The sequence below is a fragment of the Alternaria novae-zelandiae genome, assembly GCF_023758075.1.
Source record: "Alternaria novae-zelandiae strain BMP 2774 chromosome Unknown scaffold_25, whole genome shotgun sequence".
NCBI lineage: Eukaryota > Fungi > Ascomycota > Dothideomycetes > Pleosporales > Pleosporaceae > Alternaria > Alternaria novae-zelandiae.
In genome coordinates, this window is record NW_026056985.1 from 207,686 (window position 1) to 227,603 (window position 19,918).

Here is a 19,918-nt window from a genome sequence, read left to right on the forward strand (position 1 = left end):
AGACAAGATGACTATCCGTCCTCTGCGTTCCAGGTCGATCCTCGAGCATCTCCACTACCATCGGAGGTTGCACTCGCTCCTAGGCAGTGGCACTGTCCCTCCGAAGACACGCGTGCTTGAACTCCTTCTCCAGTCCCGGCATGTTCAAGCGATCGACACCCCAACCGCAAGCCTGGCTCTCACAGTGCAATACCAGCGAACTTAGATGACCAAAGACCTTTCCACATCCCTCGTCGCGACACACGAAAGGGTGAAGGTCACCAGCTGCCGACCAACGCTGTACCTCGCGGATATCGACACGGCCTATGCGAATGGACGCATGCATATCGAGATCCATGTAAAGCGCCGAGTACCACCACTTTCCGAGACAGTGCGTAAGAAGTGCCGGGTCGTTGAAGTTGGGGCACTTGCCTGACTCCAAGTGATTGATCAGACTGGAGTAGGTGCGCATCGGTGCCTCGCAGGCCCAACAGCCAATGTCAGCGGACCGGTGCTTAGTCATGTGCTGGTGTGTTGTCAGCGTGGCAGTCGCGAGTCAGTCGCGTGGCAGATCACTCACAATGTGGTAGTTGCCCTCGTGGTGAGTGTGGAAGTCACATTCCTCGCAAAGGAAACAGTTCTCGAGGTGAATACCCAGTTGGGTCTTTCCAGCACAGTGCTCGCCGCATTGGGGGCAGGCAAGTGCGAATGCACAGCTCTCGTAGTGTTGCGTGAGCTTGGTAAAGCTCGGTAGTATGCGCTTGCAGCCTTCGCACTGGAAGTGATCACACTTGAGATGCTGTGCAAGCGTGGACTGGTCCGGTCCATCGAAGTCGCAACCTGGTTGTAAGCAATGCTTATGTCCTTACCTTGGTCAGTCAAGTCCTCAAGGTGAAGTAATCGTTGAACAAGAGAATGAACGCTCTGGCCAGGCAAAAAGACACGAGCTCGCAACTTAGAATCTCTCAGACCACTTACTGTTCGTCTGTTCCCAATGTGCATCCCGTTCATCCTGATTGCGAAATCGGCGCTGGCATGTTCCGCACCACGTATGCTTCGCAGCAGTTTGAAGATGTCGCTCCAACTCAGCGCGAGTGTTGAAGCCGAGCAGGCAAGTAAGACACACCCACTCATGGCCGACGCTGTAGTTATTCTCGAAGTGGTTCTTGAGAGCCCAGTCGTCCTTGAAAGCGGAGAGACAAAGGTTGCAATGAACTTCATGGTTCGCTGCATTGTCGACGTGGTTTTTGAGACCATTGCGGTCCACGAAGACGCGCTTGCAGAGGTTGCAATAGTTTTCGTGTCCGACGCTCTGCTTAATGTGACTGAGCAGTGCAGCTTTGTTGGCGAACTTGTACGAGCAGACGCCACACCAGTTCTCGTGTGGATCGTATGCTTTTTCGGGTGTGTTGTCCGTTGAGCCCGAGACGATGCGATCTTGCCCTTGCTGGGCGCGTGGGCGGTTGAGGATTGCCTTGGTGCGGTCATTCAGCACCTGCGGAGAGCGTCGAACCGGTGGTGCCGGCTGTACTGCAGGAGCGCCGCGCTTCTTGACCTCTTGCCATGGCATCGAGTCATCGGCAATCTGGTTGAGGAATGGGTTTTGAGAATGGTCAATAGCGGGACTGCGGACGGGAGTTTCGCTGCTGTCTGCACTGGCGAACATCGCATAGCGGTTGCTGCCAGGCGCGGCCATTGCCAGTCCGCTGCAGCGAGGGGAGGACGGGGTCGGTGTTTACAACAATGTAGTATTGGTACAGCTGATTGTGCTGATAGAGGTGATTGTGCTAGCACGGACAGCCAATAGCAAGCAGCCTGCCCTGGAGGCAGCAAGCGCCTTGTCACGTGACAGCGCGAGAACAAACGAATGGAGACATGAACACACACGGATGCGCGCATAAGCGCCACCAAAGATCGATCGAACGTCTACTCGCGTTGAAGGTATCTTCGAAGTACAGGAATGACCATGCAACTGATAACATTGAACAAGATGACACGATGGCGGAGCCGAGGAGACGGTGAGCGTGGAGGGAATGGCGCGATGGATGTACACCTCATTGGAAGCGAACGCGATATGGAGAATGCTGGACGAATCAATAAGTGAGCATGTACTTGCAGAATGGACTCAGAAAGGTCGCGATGCATATTGTTGCGAATTGACGGCGTGAGATGGTCGAAGCTGGGGTCCGGAAGACACGTTAAGTGAAAGCGAGACATGGTCCATATATCCATTCAGCGATGTCTCGATGAGACTAGAGTAGGGCAGTCAGACTGAAAGGAATGATGTCAGGAGGAAAGACGTGTTTGAATTCAAGGAGGTTGGGTGAATGACGCCACTAAATTTAGTGTGTCACGTCGCCCACGCGCTCGGTTCCGAAGTTTGCCCGAACCCCGTGTCTGCCACACCCATCGAATTCAATCACCTACACCATCAGCGCCATCTCGGAATCTGTGCCCCGCGAAGAAAAGCGAATGTTCGGTTACACTGCAACTGGAATATGTGACGAGGTCCCCAAGCTGCTTGCCAGAACGACGCGTCAGTCTTTGGCCAGAGCAGCACTACTGCAGATTTCATCGGACGCGTGCTTACCCCAACACTCTATCTTCAACGACGAACGAGCAGTCCGCTCGTTCCAGGGATCTCTGTTGCCCATCTTCTCAATGGTTCTGTCGCCCCTGACGTCGAACAAGCGATGTTATCGTCATCTCGTTCCACTATGGCGGCTCGAGCCTCAAGCGTGGCCACGAGAACTACAGTCCTATCTCATTTTATTACTGCCTTTCCGGAAGCTTCCCAACTCTAGATGGGTGTTGCTCACATGAGAAGGTTTGCTTTGCGAGCTCGGAATCTTGAAACATCAGAGTTTGTTCGTCGCGATGAACTCAGTACAATATGGCCTCGCTGACAAAAGGCTGCTACATCTTACTCACGACATACATTCAACTCTTTCGTCCAGTCTAGAACGGTGCATTTCACTTGGAGCTTTCTTCGTTTGCTACTGCACTCTACAATGCGTCTGACTGTTAGTACAAGGATATGGATCCGGTATATTCACTACGGCGGCTTTACTATTGATCTTTCACACATGCTACATACTAGAGCTCGGCCTGCAGCTACGCCCTACTGGTCTTCTTCGATCCGCCTCTCAACCAGCTTTCTTCACGAACATCGTGGCGATTCAACCGGGTGAAAGCTATCCAGCGTCACTCACACGCGCCAAAGATTATGTCACACGACGTGGAGGGAAAGCGATGTGCCCCACAAGATGTACCTGCTTTCTGTATAACTACGGGCGCGGACTACACCCCCCGGTGATCTCTCACTCCCTGCACAACCATTCGGCTCTACTTCTTTGGCTGGCCTTCTTGTCCTACACGGAAGAACCACCCAGTTTCATCCAAGTATGTTAGTTTGGAGAAGTGCTAAACAGTACTTGTATAGCAAACCGGTACCGAAAACCATTCTTGCACTTTTACGAGACACTAATCACCGTCATAAGATTTGCTTCGTATAAGATGCATTGCATCGGTAAGAGGATTCACCAGCGTTCACAAAAGACTAATCGCTTTGTCGCCTTTGAGCCTCGCTGTATCAACCATGCGTGGGATACGGAAAATAGTAGGCCGAAAGATCTCACCATCGATCAGCTTTGCCGTGCGCAAGCGCTTGCCAATGGTTCAAACTATCAACACCCAGATGAAGACATCATTGAGCGGATGCGCGCGAGAAATGATGTCTCAAGCACCCAGGAAGCAAACAGCCCCGAGCACCTCGTGCCTCCTTTACCTTCAACGCCGATAAGTTTGCACTCCGATGTTCTCGCCCGCAGTCTGCCTGTACCAGCCACTGACCCACCTAAGGCGGCTCCTGTCATCTCACAAACACATCCATGCGCGAAACTCTCGTTAGAAGATCATATCTGGGAAGAGAAAGCATGTAAAGGCATCGCTCACAAGGGGCTGAGCTTGGACAAAGTCTGGGATAAAAAGACGTGGAAGCAGAAAGCCAACAACATCGAACGATTGAAGTTGCTAAAGGACGATGGGTACGACATCAAATCTCTACAGGCCCCGAAGACATCCGCAGATGCAATAATCGAGGCTCTACTGGCTCATGTCAAAGTACGGAAGGAGAAGAATCTGGATCTTGCAGCTTCTACAGTACTACAGTCAACTCCCAGTGAGGAAGTACCAGAAGTAAGGAAAGAAGATAGCTATGACCCCACTCCAGCGAATGATGACGACGCAGCGCATGCGGAGCCCAAGGAAATTGCAGACCATGTTCCATCGGATGCGACACCACAAGGTGTTCCGGAGTTTGCGCACGATGAACCAGAATCGCAGTCATATATTCCGCCCCCCGTCGCAGGCCTGAAACGCAAGCATACCCACGAGGATGAAAACCAGCCTGATTGGCACCAAGACAACCCACAAAAGGAACTCCACGAAGCCTACAACACAGCAAACTCCAACACTCTCATCAATTCGCCGTGCACCTGCAGAAACGCTAAAATGGCGCGAATGATGACGAGGGAAGATTTTGCCAACGCCTTCGCACAGCAAGCTGCGTTCATATACAGTCGAAAGATTGGTCGTGACATCTTCCGCTACACTAGAGAGATGAGAATGATATTTCAGGACCCACTGTCGAAAGAATCCTTCGACATTTGTATGGCGTCGTGGAGACCCTCACGAATCATCTTTCAGTCGCTGCCATCGGTCGCTCGACAGTCCTGTGAATCGCATGTGTATATCAGCGCGCAAGGTATCAAGCTGATGATGTGGGAGCTTTCGCACATCGCTTACGATCCTCATCAAGATGGTAGCTGGTGCATCGCAGACCCCGACGAAAATGAAGATCGAAAGGGCGATCGATTGATGGAAGCATGCAACCCAGTAAAGGACGAATTTCGATACAAGATCCGCATTTTCGAAACTCCAACTTTCCCTATGATTATGGAAGGAGAGACCATGGCACTGGTTGGACTACTGAGACGTCTTCGTAAGAGCGGTATCAGCTACTACCACAAAGGACAGTATGATCCGCAACGGATGGAGGTGGTCCCGTATGACAATGAAACCAGGCAGCTAAGTGATGCCACCCAGTCTGCTTTAGAGGAGGCGGAAAAGATATTAGAGGCAGGACAAGCCCTTGGTGGCATCGATGTTCATATTGGGTTTCAGGATAGCTCGGACTACCTAGATGATTTGTTCTAGGTCAAGAGCGCACGAAGTAGTACATTCACTGTGACCCGTCTGTAGCTCTACCAATTGTTTGATAAGAGGAACTTATGACGATACGGTAGTGAATGCGACTCGCGGCCCGTGCTCACCAACACTCCAAGCTCTGCACCAAACACTGCCCTCGTTGCCTTGATGCTGCCTGTGTGCACCCCCGCTCTCTAGCCACTTCTACGGCGAAGTCGCACTCGTGAAATCATTCGATCATTTGCTCCCTCTCATACTCCTACCGCGACCGCAAATTTGAACCCCAGCTACACCCATAATGCCCGTACGCACCCGCAAAATCGGCGTCAACGACAAGGACAAAACCGCTCTCGCATTCGCCCACGATGACTTCCGCCGCCATTGGGTCTCCGGCCAGGTGGGAGGCGGACGCAACACCGATTCAAGAGTCGCATTCAACCAACAAGACAACGGGTTCAAGCATCTAAAGCTCACCGTCGCAATGCTCTTCGACGCCAAAATCAACGAGGCACCTGACTTTTCCAACTTCGGTCCCGAGGAAGAGGCCAAATACCACGCGATGCTACGCAGCAAGCTCAGCCTTGCGAAGGACTACATACTCAAGGAGAAGGACCTGTCTCTCGACCCTGACCGATTCGGTGCGCGCCACGAGCCTGCGTCATTAGCCCTCGCCGCACCGCCTATCATGATCGACTTGTATTCTCAGCACATGATCCGGCTCCTCCTCGATATCTCAGCACAACTTCGCCAGGTCAGCGCTGAGACTCCGGCGGATGAGGTTGAGACCGTGCTAGAGGGGCCGATGAGAGATTACTTGGAGTTCTGGGAGAGGTTACAGAACAGTCTGTCATGGCAGCTTCCCGGAGAGGATAACGAGGCTAGGATGGGCGAGGCGGACAGGGCTATGAGTGAGGTCTTGGAGAAGTTGGTTGAGCCTTAGCATGTGGGCACATAAGGCAGCTTGGCAAGTCAACGGGGGAGGAATTTACGTAAGGCATGCTTGCAAGCAGACCAGTTGACAGCACTCATAAAAATTATGAAACCCTTCAGCTGTAGGAATGTTTTTGAACACCATTTCCATTCGTAGACATACAACCAGTAGCAAGAGCCAATTGTCCAGTCTACCCAAAGCTTGTCACCATCTAGCCTTTGGCTTGCAAGTATGACCAAGCGAATAGCTGGTTTGCTGGCTGCTTGAATGCTTTCGGTATTCAGTTGCTCGATGTCGACACTGACTTTGCAAGCCCATCTTCGGCACTCTGTGTCGGCCCAGTGACTCAGCCAACGGGGGCAATGAATATATTTTCTGTTGTCTGGGGGCTACATGCTGCATTTCACGCACTAGTTGCCTGGCTACTCTCCTCTGTCAATATATAAATACTGGTTCCTGCTCCAAAAGGCCATCGTGGCGAAGCTTAGCTCGACCCCTCGATCGAAAGACATTACATCGAAACGCGTAAGTCGGGTGACCTGGATCGAATCGTCAGATCGGAATCCTTGAATAACCAGTTCCCCATCTCCGGATATATAGAGGTAAAGAAAGGCTCTCTTCATTCTTCGACTTAGGCTAACTGTTAAAGTCGTACAAAACGAGTACACAATATGGCCTCGACCACTACGATATATCCGAACACTCTTGAGGGTGTCAAGGCTTTCTGCAAGGGTCGCAAAGCTCTTGACCTCGTGCGCAGCTTCAGCACTAGTCCAATCCCAGGCGCACCGGCAAAGTGGGACGACACGCTGGGAGTTTGTCTAGACCTCGAATGGTACAACCAACCTCCCGACAAGCCAATGGAGATAATCAACGAGAGCGGTCTCGTCGTCTTCCCGATGAAGAAGCTTCGTGGGTGCAAGAGCCCGAGCGATTTCGAGGATCTCATTCGAAACTTCGCGGTACATCACCTACGCATCGTGGAGACGTGTCACATGCGGAACAAGGGGAAAGACAAGTTTGGTATCCCTTTCGGTGATACCGAGCTGAACCCAAGGTTTTGTCAAACGCGCTTCGTTACGAAGTCTGAGGCCCAAGCAGTCCTGATCCAGTTCCTCGACAACCAGCGCTGCGACGATGGCTCGAAGAGGCCAGTGATATTCTTTGGCCAAGGCCTGAACAATGATGAGCGCCAGCTGAAGGAGCAATGGAACCTTAACACGGCTAAGCTTGACAGCATCGTTCTCACGATCCGATCGCTTGGGACACTGGCGAGCCACGCCGGTATCGTCGCTGTCCCAGACAAAGAACGCGGTGAGAGCTTGCCGAGGTTCGTCGAGCTTCTTCGTGGGTTCCAAATCGATACAAGCAACATCTGGCTACACAACAGCTCAAATGATGCGGTTTATGAGACAACACTGTTCTTTCTCGTTGTCCTCTTCCCAGTTTTGTTTCCGGGTACGCCTGGCAATCAATTCCCGTCGGACTGCACCATCGCCGACCGTTCCATCAACGACATCTGGACCGATCTTGCTGAGGAGAAGAATTCTATCCCGCCTCAGACGTGGGGCACAGCTCAGTTTTGTTGGTACTGCGAGAAGGCAGACGTGCATGACGCCGACGCGTGTGCTGTAAAGGAGACGATCGAGTGCGACATTTGCGCGAAAGCACCTGGTCCTGAGAATAAGCGCTTCCGCAGCAAGCAATATCGCTTTGGCCATCAGACTAGTCGGTGTACCCATCAGTTCAGGCACTACATCCCACCCCTGCCTGCATTTATTACCGACAACCTCGACCACGAAGAGCAGCGTGCTGTCTCGCGAGCCAAGGCTAGTGACGATGTTGCGGTCGGTGGGCGGATTCTGTTCGACAAGCTTCTGGCCCCTGGGTACCCAGGCAAGATTGGCGACCGTGAGTTGGATGCCGAGGACGAGCGTCGCGCTGAGGAGGACAAGATGCTGTGGAGCTTGAGCGATGCTGATGACGAAGAATTCGCTCTAGATGATGAGTAGTACAGCATTTGACGCGTGTCAATCGAATCGACCGTGGGAGCACATTCGATCGCAGGCTCGGGGCTTATGGACGAGAGGAGGAACGTTTGCTTCTGTACAGCTGTTTTGTTGTAGTATTAGTAGTCAGCCATGATAAGGTGTATAACATTTGTTCCAAAGTCTGTTATCGAGCTCGATCCTTTTCCATGCTTGCAGTGTTGGAAAGAGTGAGCCCTGAACCGCTCTGGCTGCCACCCCTGGTAGGACGCTGCATGGCCAGTTGGTCGAGCATTAGGCGCTTCATGCTACCGATACTGATCGTAGCCTTTGAACAAGACGTGTAGTTTGGGACGAGGAGTGTGCACTGGAGACAGCTGTTGAAATCGTGGCTGGGTGGTGGTGTTACGAGCCGTTGATTGCGACGCGTCGCAAAGTTTCGCCGAAGCGATGACGTCACCCTCCCGATACGATCTTCTCACGTGACCCCAGCCATCTCCGGACTTCCAAGGTTTGCCGCTTCGTTTCCTGTGGCAAGCGCCAAAGCACTCCCGCTCGCAGCACTAGCTTCCGAGAGCACAATTTATTACATGTCTAGCAGACTAACACTATCGGACTGTCGTCGCGGCCTTCCTAAAGTCGACCATTTCTCAACAGATCATCTACATTGACAAACGTGTCGTTGACAATACCCTCCACCTGCTTTCCGAGTTCACTATCAGTATCAACACTTACGCTCTTCATCATCTCTCGCCACAGCTCAGTCCTTTGTATATAGTAGACTTCTTTTAGGCACGCCAAGTAGTGTTTGCTGTCACGGTCGATCTCTCCGCACTGCTGGTGGTAAGAGCGAAGTTCGTGTTGATGGTGCAAGACCGTGCAGACCAGCATTTGGGCTTTTTCTGAGATCATGGGCTTCGAAAAACAGTCCAAAATGATCTTGACATCTGTGAGAGGTGTCCCGTCAAGCTCAAACCCGGGTGTGCTGCAGAGCTCTGGGTAAGGGTTGACAAATGCATTTGTATCATCTACTCCCGCTTGTGGACTGCCGTGCTGTGAGGTTTCTGCGTCGTCAATAGCAGATTTCTTGATCATGACAAGGTGTGAATGGAGGCTCCTTAAAATGAACAGAAGTTGGCGTTTCGACATCGGTTTGGGCTCTTTCGCTGGAGCTGTGTGTATACGGAGGATATCTTTCTTTTTGGTGGAGCTGATGGATCGCGGCTTTCGCTCATAGTCATCACCTATGATTGGTGTTCCTTCGATAAGTCCTTGATCAATGCGCTTATTGCGACAGGCGACCAAAGCCTGGGCGAAGTCCATTGCCGTGAAGTCTTTCCAAGGCGCATTGCCATATACACTGACGTCTTCGCCCGCCCTTTGTAGTGCTCTAAACATGTTGCCCTTGTTAGATCTTCCTACCCATGACCTGGCCGTCCAAGGAGCATCAGGGTCTGTGCCTCGCTTTCTTGATGCAGTTGGGGTTATGGCAGGAGATCTGGATTTCGAAGGGTGAGAGAGATTCAGAGATGGATTAGACCTGTGGGCCTTTCCTTGACTTCCGGATGGTGCATAAGCTAGCACATCTTGATTAGTGCTCGACATGACCAGACCAAAAATTTGGAGATCTAGACACTAGTTCAGCAGAATGCTTAGGGTTGAGAGAAGAGTAGATCAGCACAACGTCTGGTAAGGAATAGTTAGCATATAAAGTGACCAATTATAGTCACGAACCTTTTTTCCCACTGGCCTTGATCATTCGCGAGACCCCCGTCAGCAAAAGTACCAGTAACCACCAGGTCTCAGTCACAGATTGTTGTGTTCTTTCACTGTGCTTATTTTAGAGCACACGAGACGTTCAAGAATGGCTCTTTCTACGAAACATAACGCCTCGCGTGATAACGGCCTCTCTTTCACTATATCGAGACATGATATCTCTCATCCATATCTAACCTCTCCAGCGCCTTCCCTAAACCAGTCATCGCTAGCCAGTCCTTCTTCCGCAGTCGCATAGTTTATGATCGTACTCTTCGATGTTGTGTAAGCATTGTAAGCATCGATGCCGTTCTCACTGCCCACTCCCGAGCTCTTGATGCCGCCCCACGGGGAGCTTGGGTCGTTGCGATGATGCGTGTTAACCCAGCAGATGCCACTCTCGATGCTTTCCGACACGCGGAAGGCTTGCGAAAGATCTTGCGTCCAGATAGCAGCGCCCAGACCGAATTCGCTGTCGTTCGCAAGCTCCAAGGCCTCTTCTTCCGTGTCAAAGCCTACGACGATGATGACAGGACCAAAGGCCTCTTCTTTCCATATGCGCGTATCGATAATCTTCTTTGTGGTACTATCCGTCAGTATTGTTGGTGGATAGAAGTAGCCTTTCGAGAAGTCGGTATTGTCCAGTGAAGATTTGTGAGTCATTCGTTGGCCACCTGTGACAACCGTCACACCTGCATCCTTTGCGTCGTTGACTAGTGTCTCAACGTTGCTGAGCTGTTTCGCCGATATGAGGGGACCCATCATAGACTCCACATTCTTCGGTGAGCCCATCCGCCTCTCGATGCTCTGCACCTTGGCTTTCAGCTTCTCCACTACCTGATCGATGATGTTGTTCTGCACGATGATACGCGTCGCTGCCACACATGTCTGGCCACTAGCTATGAAGCTTGCGAACACAATGCCGTTAACTGCAAAATCCATGTGCGCTTTTTCAAACACGATCAGCGGAGCCTTGCCACCAAGTTCGGCGGTGTAATGTGCCAGGTTGCGTCCTGCGATGGCGCCAATGGCGCGTCCTGCTGGTGTGCCGCCAGTAACATCGACTTTCTTGATGAGCGGATGCTCCACAAGAGCCTTTCCGGTCGTGATGCCGTCGCCTGGCAACACTGAAAAAACGCCGTCGGGCAAGCCGGCCTCTTTCAGAAGCTTGCCAAGCTCAATGCTGGTGAGCGGCGTCAGCTCGCTTGGTTTCAGCACAATGGAGTTGCCCGCGGCTAATGCGGGTGCAATCTTCTTGACAGCAATCAACATTGGGTGGTTGAACGGCGTAATCTGCGCGACTACACCGAGCGGCTTCCGGTCAACCCAATTGTGTAGTTTACCGACGGTTGGCAGGACAGAGCGCTCTTCGGTTCGTATCAACGCGGCGTAATATTTGAACCATTTCGTAAGAGTCGGAACTTGGGCATTCATCTCACGAATAGCGCGTCCGGTCTGCTGTACTTCCAGCGCGATAAGCCTTGGAAGATTCTTGGTCAGGAGTTCTGCAATTCGGTCCAGCGTCTCCGCACGCACATGGCGCGGGGCTCTCGACCACACGCCCGATTTGAAGACTTTGTGTGCAATTTGAACAACATCTTCGACATCAGACGCAGATGCAGCATGGCAGTGCGCGAAGATCTCCCCAGTCGCGGGGTCTTCAACGGCGAGCCTGTGATGCTGTTAGCAATTGGGGTGGGTCACGAATGAGGGGTCCCGCTAACTGACTGCTCCGCTCGACCTTCCACCTCTCTTCCTTCCACCCACATCTTGTATGCGTTCCCCATATTGGTCATAATACACGTCGTAAGTAGCAATTTGTGCTGCAAGAGTTTGGAGATGGCTGGGAAGTTGAGGTGAGTGAGTCCTTGGTAGCGGAGGTGGCCGACGAAGAGTGGACCTCACGATAAGTTAGCGGCGGCTAGAGACGTTTCGGCATCCAGAGTACCTTCCAGATTAACGATATGCTGGATGTAGTATTAAGCAGTATCGGGGTTCATTTTAGAGGGATTCAACATCATCGATTATGATTATAATACAATAATTTGGGTATCTTTTCCGATTTCGCCATTCTCAGTTGACCACCATATTATAACAACGCCTGAAGAGACCCTAGGAGTACAAAGCGGAGCCAAATGACAATTCTACTATTTCAGATGTGGCGCGAGGCCCGAAATTGAGAGAAGTAATCATCGCCACCGGAAGCAGAAACAAAGGAACTTTCATTTTGTCCTGATCAACCTGGATTTCATGTTAATCCAAGCACATGTCTTCCCTTCTCGTTACCCCTCCCACAGTCCAAGTCCCTCTTCACTTCACCCTCAGCTCCATGTGTCTGCAGAAGCTCAATCAACATGCTTCTCTCCTTGCCTTCAAGTCTCACCGCTTTGAGGGCAGACTGTAGTGGTGTACGTCCATTCTTCGCCTCGAAGTTCACGTCCACACCAGCTTCAACAAGGTACTTTGCTATCGCAGACGCACCAGGCGTCCTGCAAGCAAGATGAAGTGGCGTTTCTCCATCATGATCAGGGTTGTCGATCGAGTGACCCAAGGAAGCAAGGTAACGGACAGTGGCGAGCTGCCGTCCTAATGTTGCGGCATGCATTGCGGAGTAATACGACGATGGTGCTGGATTGACACGAGTAATGTCAGCCCCAAAATCCAAGAGAAGGTTAAGAATGTCTGGCGACATTTCGTACGCTACTCGAATGAAGAAGTATCCGAATTCTGGGTGCGTCGCCATGGGGTTTGCGCCTTCCCATATCACCCTCTCCACTTCGGCAGCTGTCGCTTCTGCTGGTATATTTGCCAGAATTCGATCCACCGCCGCCCTTTGGTTTGGCTCCAGCTCTTTCCGTTTCCCCTTCGTCACAGCTATCCGATCCGAGGTGATCTTCCTATGAAAAATGGAGACGTCTGAGCTGGACAGCGTTGATGTGTATTTTGATGCTTGTTTTGATGCGTGTCTGGACGCAAGTTGTAGCCGAGTACTCGCCTTCCCTGAGAGATCAGTACACCAGCTGTATGACTTCTTGAGTCGAGATTCCGGTGGTACTAGGGTAGGACTGGATGCCGCGCCGTCGTCAGTGTAGAATGTACCGCGCGATGGGGTGATGTCTTCCCGGGATGGCGGTATCAGAAGTCGCCTTGGAACAGATGTTTGTTCAAGTGCGGAATAAGACAGAGTCTGCGCGTCTTCAAAGGACGGAACGTTGGCGAGCCAGGTGCCAATGCCGTCGTTAGCGCTGTTTCGTGTGGAAGCTTGTTCGTGGGGGCTCTTCCTGCCGCTTCGAGGCTCCTCGCCAAGGGCGGGCTCTAGGGAATCTGGACGTGGGAGAGTAGTCCTCTTTGCTAGTTGTGATGCAGACGGCCCGTCCCGTTTAATAGCTGTGATACATGATCGAAGCAGACGGACAGCCTGTAATAGTGAAGACAGTTTGTCGCGTGCTGTTTGATTCACGTAAATCTCATCTGTATCCGTCTTCTTCAGCAATTCATCACTTTGCGTGATGAGATCGCTGACAAAATTTTGAAGTAACGAATCCATCGTGTCCTGTTGGCAAAATCTAAGCTGAGTCAGTTTTCGTGCAATGCTCAGTCGTTCCTGGTGCAAACAACTTACAATGCGACATAGTCTAGACACAACTCTAGCACCACCTTTGAGGCGTCAAGATCATGCCGTAGATTCACCAAAGGTCCGTCCTTCAGCACACCCCAGTCCTCTTTCGGTTTACTACCACATGAGAGCTTAAGAAAAGCCTTGTGCAATCGTTCACAGGTATCGTCGCATGAGTCCAAAACTCGCGAGACAGCATCGATCAGAGACGCCGGCAGCTCGGCCCACTTTGCCGAAAAGTCGTCTTGCGCAATACTCAGCCCAGTTCTGATCACGAGCAGATCACTGTTGATCTTGTTCAGATCGTGACGAGCATCGCGGAATTTGCGAGCAAAACTGCTGATATCCGGGATGACCTGTTTTGGGCGTTAGCGCGTGTAGGTGCAAAGTTGAACATCTGAAGCGGCTACCTGGGCGATCGAAGTTCCTAGCGCAGCGCATCGGGCAGCGACTGTACTAGGACGCGACATTAGTTTGGATGCGCGTTGACAAAGTTGATGCTAATATGCACTTTGAAAAAGACGTCGAGGGCGTGGCCGGGCTGTCGTGGCTGTCGTGTTTGTTTTGGGGACGGCGATGCCTGTCGGCGATTTTGAAGGTGTGTTGGCTTGGTCGGAGCTGACGAGCTTGTCACATCGTGAAGTACTGGCGTACGGCACGGATCTCAAGCTCTTGCGTGCCCGCCGGTTACTTGGTGGCCCACGACGTTGGATGCGAAAGGGGGGAAGACACAGATCACGCTCAGTTTACGAAGAAAATAGGCTGCGCATTGTTTGAGGGAGGGTTGGGTGTTGTTGGGCTTTGCGTCTCCAGAGCGGTGGCTAATGCAAGAGACCTGCCTCAAATTGCGGGAGTGCAGGTGAAATTCCCCGTCTCCGAAAGCCACCAACGACTGGGCTATGGTGTTGCCATGCCTGGGGGAATAGGAGACAAGTCGCTATTGTGGGTTAGGCGGGGCGGGAGGCGCGCAGGGGAACCCGGTAGTGGAAATGAAGCCGACTGGGCAGTGGAAACATTAGATTGTCGCGTCTGCGAATGCGAGGACATCAATTTCAATTTCGCATCTTTTTTTCTTTTTTGTACATACTTGCTGCACAAGCGACTCAGTCAACAATGCCAGGTGGCAAGAATGAGAGGTAATCGACCGGGGCGGGCTCTATCCCATCAGCTTGCGCAGTGAGTCGCACCACGTCACCTTGCCGAACCTCAACACCTCTGAACGTGATGCGCGTCGCGGAGTGCCCATCGAGATACACGCTCGGCGCGTGTCCCAGCTTGTCTTCCAGATCCCCCACCCAGCTACCCACGATCCGATCGCCAACCTCGAGTTCGTACTTCGCTTTACCTCCAATCAAATCGTAGTAATTGACAGCGACGTCGTACGTTCCCGAGGCGAACGTGACATTAGCGGTCGCGACGCCCGTTGTGGAGTTTGATGTTGTGACGATAGCCGTATAGCCGGAAGCTGTCTCAAAAGGGCTTACCGCATAAGTCATGAAACCATCGAGCATCATGTCCTCCGCCTCAATGCGATACGGGTGATTGCCCACGCGCTGGTTCTCGTCTGCTATCTGTGAGAGATTGTGGTAGAACTCGTTGATCGCGTCGCGCCAAACTATCGAGTGGCCAGCTTGGAACGTTTGCCTGAACAATACATGTTCATATCGCTCATCGTCGATCTTGCCCTTCAAGGACTCCCATTGCCCAACAAATTCCTGCGCAACACCAGCACCTTCGTAGTGAGCGTCGTAGAAATGCTGAATCACAGTCTTGTTAGATTTCAGTCGCTGTGTATACGGAACGTGATGGAACCAGAGCAGTAAATTGTCCGGCGTCGATTCGATGTCTTCGTAGATTTGAGCGACCTCAGGCGGGTATTGTCCAGCATTGCCAGTGCCGTTCTTCACGGTACGGTCCATGCCGATACTGAATGCATCGGCGCGCGTCCATTGACCCCACCCATTACCGTCTTGCGAAGCAGGGTTTGGTCCAAAGTGTGTGTACAAAATGTCAGTCAATGTCTGAATGCCGAGATTGCCGCTGTAGTTTTCATATGCGGGCCACGACCTCATGGACATATCGGTGATGGTGTCGAGCACGTCCGGGTCAAAGCCAAATGTCAATCGAATCCAGTCTTGCAGGATAATCTTCGGGTCAACGGACGCGTCCCAGGCTAATCGACCGTACGCGTACAGGTTGGACATGGCTAGATGTGAGCCTAGCCAGGTCGCATTTGATCCAACTCCTGTCACGCCTGCATAGCCACCCAATGGTCGCTTGAAGCGCTCTCCAGTGATAATATCTTTGACTTTGGATGACTGGTTGTCAGATCTCATGTCAAACTCGAGGATCTCTTTCCACTGTGGAGCCAAATAGACTAGGTGGCAGTTTTGGCCAAGATACTCGGGCGTGATTTGGAGCTCGATAGCTGTGCTTGTGTGCCGTAAAGATCCAAACAGTGGCGATGCTGGTTCTCGAACCTGGAAGTCAATCTGTGGGGAAACAGAGATACGTTAGTCTGCTCTTGGATAGATAGCGTATGTAGACATACCGGGCCGAACTTGATCTGAACAACTACGTTGTCGTCGAACTTTCCATCTAGATGCTGAAAGAACTCCAATTGCGCATTCGCCCTGTCGTTGTACCAGTTGGTCTCATTGATGTGGTTGTCATAGACGAAAGCGCGGAACATGACAACACCACCACGGGGTTTAGCTGCCCTCGCGAACATGTTGGCGCCGTCTGCGAGTGTTCGGTTGTAGGTCAATGGACCAGGCTGTCCTTCTGAATTTGCTTTGACGAGATAACCGGCCATGTCTGGAACCTTGGAATAAATCTGGTTGGTGATGTTGGCCCACCATGCATCTACCTTCGGGTCTAGAGGATCGAATGTGCCTAGACTAGCATTCGGAGATGCAAAGTTGAGGGATATGCCAAGTTGCACACCCCATGGTCGCATCGCATCAGCGAGTCTACCAAGGCCTTCCACGTTGCGATCGTTGAGTAGCGTGGCGTTTGCGTTGACGTTGTTGATGATAGCCCCGTTTACACGAATCGATGCCAGCAGACGAGCGTATTCAGCAACCCGTGTCGTGTTATCTACGACAAATCCGTCCCGGAAAAATAATGAAGGGCCAGCATACCCTCGCTCGATACTGCCATCCATATTATCCCATTCATTTGTCCATCGGATGGGTACTTGCGGGTTGTATACCGTTGAAGCAGCCATAATGTTATCTTGCGCGAGCTGAGAAAGGTACTCAAAGGCTCCATAGAGAGCACCGCGTTCATTCTGTCCAATGATTATGACTTTGCCGGGGGTAGTTGTGCTGAGGAAGAAACCATCTTCGTCCAGGTTCTCGCATTCATCGATGCTTCCGTATGCGGCTACGTAGGCGTCCCATGTTCCGACGATGATGGCAGACTGGCTTTGGTCTGCCGTCGAGCTGACGTTGAGCTTTCGTCCGATGATGCCCTCCACGCCTCTCTGAAGCTCCTGGCCTGCGGTGTAGACAGGGCTCACTTTCGTGCTGTTCAACGCGATGATCGCCGGGGGTACCGATTGTGCGCATGGCCCGTCCGGTATAGGAGCGTAGCGCAGCCAGCCTTGTGAGCCATCTTCGGCCACAGCAACGCCCAGCACGCAAAATAGTGTGGTGAGAAGAAGTCGCATAATTGACGTCAATGGGTAGCGGTCAACAACCACATTCTGGCCGCCGTCCCCAAGATCCTTTATAGGTCACCATACTTTCCTCATGATCAACACGTCATTAGCACATTTACGGCAGCAATTGTCGTGACATCTCCCACCGAGGAGACAAAACGAAGTCTAACGGTCGCACCGTACTTCAGCCTAAAAGCTGGGCGCAAGTACAAGATCAGTCAAGCGTGCGGAGGGCGGCTCAAGCTTTACTGGCTGATTGTGGGGATGAATGGCGGGGATCGGAGAGATCGGCAACAACTGGCTGAAAAAGTCCGCCGAACCGGTTGACAGCCGATGGTAGTGCGCATTCCGATCGTTGTACGCGTGGACGAAAGCGCCGCAGAATTGATGGCATGGAAGACGGTGTATGGTGGAATTTGACGATGGTCAGGACGGAGACGAGGTGGTGGTGGCTTCCAGAATGTTTGTGCCGCAATTACGAGAGACCTGCTAGGGCAACTACGACGTCATCAGCCATCTCGCCCACGACCGACCGCCTGCAGTCCACAAACGATCAAAGCCTTCCCTTCATTTGCGAAATGAGCATGACACTAATCGGTTGAGTTCTATCACTACATGCGCGTGGTAACGAGCCTGTCGCGTCCCTACGATCATACGTACAGGCTATTCCAAGGTTCAGCACTAATTGACAGGGCCGCGGTGATGCTGATCGACTATATTTGTCAAAAGTGTCCATGAGAATTCTCACCTTATCGTACTTCGTGTTGACGACCTTTACCTTGTCGCGGTAGCTTCTCGAGGTAGCCTCGTATACTCTCACTCAGGTGCAGGTCCTGCCTAAGTACACATCACTCTCACGTACCGCTCTTGTAACCTTATCCTATCACTTCATACACCTTAAGTCTGAGAGAATCTCTCTACATATCAAACTCTCTTCTCCTTGAGGTCTGAAACTTGCCTCCCATCGTATCCAATTACTAACACACTTTCTCGGCCCTTTTCCCTTGTCTCCGGTACACTACCTTATGCGTGCAGCATAACTTTACTATTGGTGGAATACTAATAAACCCGTTAACACCTCCAGTCACTGGCTCGCGGTGCTAGACTGCAAGAATCGCCTACCATGGCATATACCAACGTCAACAATCCCATCACTATCGATGAAAGCGTAACGAGTTGGTACACACAAACGATTTCCAGACAGGCACGTTCTCTCATACCCGATGACTTTGAGAAACTCCCAACTTTCGAGACCGTCAAGTTCAGCCATCGCAAAAGCTTTGGTCCGATAGTCGATACCCATTGGCCACAGGACGCGTCCGAGATGGTACTTACTCTGGGTACCTTCGACGCCCCGCATCTCAACTTCAAGCCGCTGGTCTATGTCTACGTACATGGATTGAAGACCCATTATATTGGGTACTTTTATGTCAACCCAGACTCGAGCGTCTATCGCGTGCAACAGAGCAGTCTCCAGCATGTCGATATCGATGAACCGTTTTGTGACGTCGGAGACCTCTCAGTTGGCAAGCAAACTTTGTGCAACAGAGTACGAGCGATGGCGCTTTACTACTTCTTAGCTGCTGGTTACATCGACGAGGTAGGTGACTACAATCATTTCTGGCTCGACTTTAAACAGTCTTGCGCATGGATCGCAAACAAGGGCAGCCGTCCAAAGCCTCACGCAGGAGTCCAGAAACAGGAACCGGATACCGTACTAGCTTCCGCTGCGACACTAGTGCCGACTCCAGATAGGACTGACGTAACGCACGGCACTATCGCATCTCAGAAACGCACCGGCGATGATGAACCCATCCCAGCAGCAGGTAGGTTACGAAGCCTCTATTCCATCTACCTGGATAAGCTAATAGATGGCAGCGAGAATTAAGCGTCGCGACTACAGTCATATCGTACGTACGTGCAATGGCTTGGATGACGCTCAAAGCTAAATTTCTTATAGATACACCCATCACACAGCAACATACGGCGATCATTAAGCCCAGAACATCCAATCATGACAAACAGCGCAGAAGCCCGGCTAGCAGATAGCGAAAGATTAACTGCTCAGCCAAGATCAGAAAGCGACGCGCAAGCCAGGGCTGTTGAACGGCTCAGAGCACAGATGACAGTAAACCGCCAGCTCTCAGCGCAAGTCAACGGCCTCACAGCGGAGATAAGCCGAGTCAAAAACGAAAGCATGTTCAGTCAAAATGCGTACCGCGGCATCCAAGTTCAACACGATGAGCTGGCAGAACTACACGCTAATACGCTCAACAACGCGAACGCTCTTCGCGATCAGCTCGGTCAAATTCAGGCACGTTGTGCACAAGCTGAGAGGCGATCAAAGGTGCTGGAGAAGGAAGTGGAGGGTCTCAAGCAAAGGATGAGAAGAGCGGGAGAAGCGTTGGACATTTCGGGGTTTTGAAAGGTGGAGAATGATTGATCTGGGGGTATTTGAAGTAGAAGGCGCATGGCGTTGATTGGAAAAAGTTAGTGCCGGTCAAGGTCATCCGTGGGTTTCCATTGCTGGGGTTAGTGGAGTTTGCGGGAGTTTGGCAATAAAATTGGGGATGGTGCTTCGTGAGATTTGGGACTGTTTTGCGCGACATCCCTGGTCATCCTTCTGAGACGGTATCGATCAGGCTCGTTTTGGGAATGTTTGACATCGAGCAGGCAAAGATCGACGGGGCTATGTATCATCGAGCCATCCATACATGCATTCATGTCTCAAAAATTCGAGCAGCTAGTCTCTTATGCTTCACAATCAAGGCCAGATT

General features: G+C 51.7%; 8 protein-coding genes across 8 annotated transcripts; 4 read left to right on the forward strand and 4 right to left on the reverse strand.

The window, feature by feature from the left end:
* Positions 1-79: 79 nt before the first annotated feature.
* On the reverse strand, positions 80-1,675 carry J4E88_009615 (uncharacterized protein; the record flags this gene model as incomplete). Its single annotated transcript, XM_049403214.1, has 3 exons — positions 80-505; positions 560-819; positions 958-1,675. The coding sequence occupies 3 exons, from the start codon at positions 1,673-1,675 to the stop codon at positions 80-82; spliced, it is 1,404 nt and encodes a 467-aa protein (XP_049250988.1).
* Positions 1,676-3,577: 1,902 nt separating this feature from the next.
* Positions 3,578-5,196, forward strand: J4E88_009616 (uncharacterized protein; the record flags this gene model as incomplete). The annotated part of the gene is made up of 2 exons (XM_049403215.1): positions 3,578-3,581; positions 3,677-5,196. 2 exons carry the CDS (start codon positions 3,578-3,580, stop codon positions 5,194-5,196), a joined length of 1,524 nt encoding a protein of 507 aa, XP_049250989.1.
* Positions 5,197-5,485: 289 nt separating this feature from the next.
* J4E88_009617 (uncharacterized protein) lies at positions 5,486-6,127 on the forward strand (the record flags this gene model as incomplete). Its single annotated transcript, XM_049403216.1, has 1 exon — positions 5,486-6,127. The coding sequence occupies one exon, from the start codon at positions 5,486-5,488 to the stop codon at positions 6,125-6,127; it is 642 nt and encodes a 213-aa protein (XP_049250990.1).
* A 662-nt stretch (positions 6,128-6,789) lies between these two features.
* Positions 6,790-8,130, forward strand: J4E88_009618 (uncharacterized protein; the record flags this gene model as incomplete). The annotated part of the gene is made up of 1 exon (XM_049403217.1): positions 6,790-8,130. The coding sequence occupies one exon, from the start codon at positions 6,790-6,792 to the stop codon at positions 8,128-8,130; it is 1,341 nt and encodes a 446-aa protein (XP_049250991.1).
* A 1,914-nt stretch (positions 8,131-10,044) lies between these two features.
* Positions 10,045-11,657, reverse strand: J4E88_009619 (uncharacterized protein; the record flags this gene model as incomplete). Its single annotated transcript, XM_049403218.1, has 2 exons — positions 10,045-11,533; positions 11,590-11,657. 2 exons carry the CDS (start codon positions 11,655-11,657, stop codon positions 10,045-10,047), a joined length of 1,557 nt encoding a protein of 518 aa, XP_049250992.1.
* Positions 11,658-12,109: 452 nt separating this feature from the next.
* On the reverse strand, positions 12,110-13,947 carry J4E88_009620 (uncharacterized protein; the record flags this gene model as incomplete). Its single annotated transcript, XM_049403219.1, has 3 exons — positions 12,110-13,427; positions 13,484-13,833; positions 13,888-13,947. The coding sequence occupies 3 exons, from the start codon at positions 13,945-13,947 to the stop codon at positions 12,110-12,112; spliced, it is 1,728 nt and encodes a 575-aa protein (XP_049250993.1).
* Positions 13,948-14,580: 633 nt separating this feature from the next.
* J4E88_009621 (uncharacterized protein) lies at positions 14,581-17,150 on the reverse strand (the record flags this gene model as incomplete). The annotated part of the gene is made up of 2 exons (XM_049403220.1): positions 14,581-15,969; positions 16,029-17,150. 2 exons carry the CDS (start codon positions 17,148-17,150, stop codon positions 14,581-14,583), a joined length of 2,511 nt encoding a protein of 836 aa, XP_049250994.1.
* Positions 17,151-18,264: 1,114 nt separating this feature from the next.
* Positions 18,265-19,566, forward strand: J4E88_009622 (uncharacterized protein; the record flags this gene model as incomplete). The annotated part of the gene is made up of 2 exons (XM_049403221.1): positions 18,265-18,967; positions 19,289-19,566. 2 exons carry the CDS (start codon positions 18,265-18,267, stop codon positions 19,564-19,566), a joined length of 981 nt encoding a protein of 326 aa, XP_049250995.1.
* Positions 19,567-19,918: the final 352 nt, after the last annotated feature.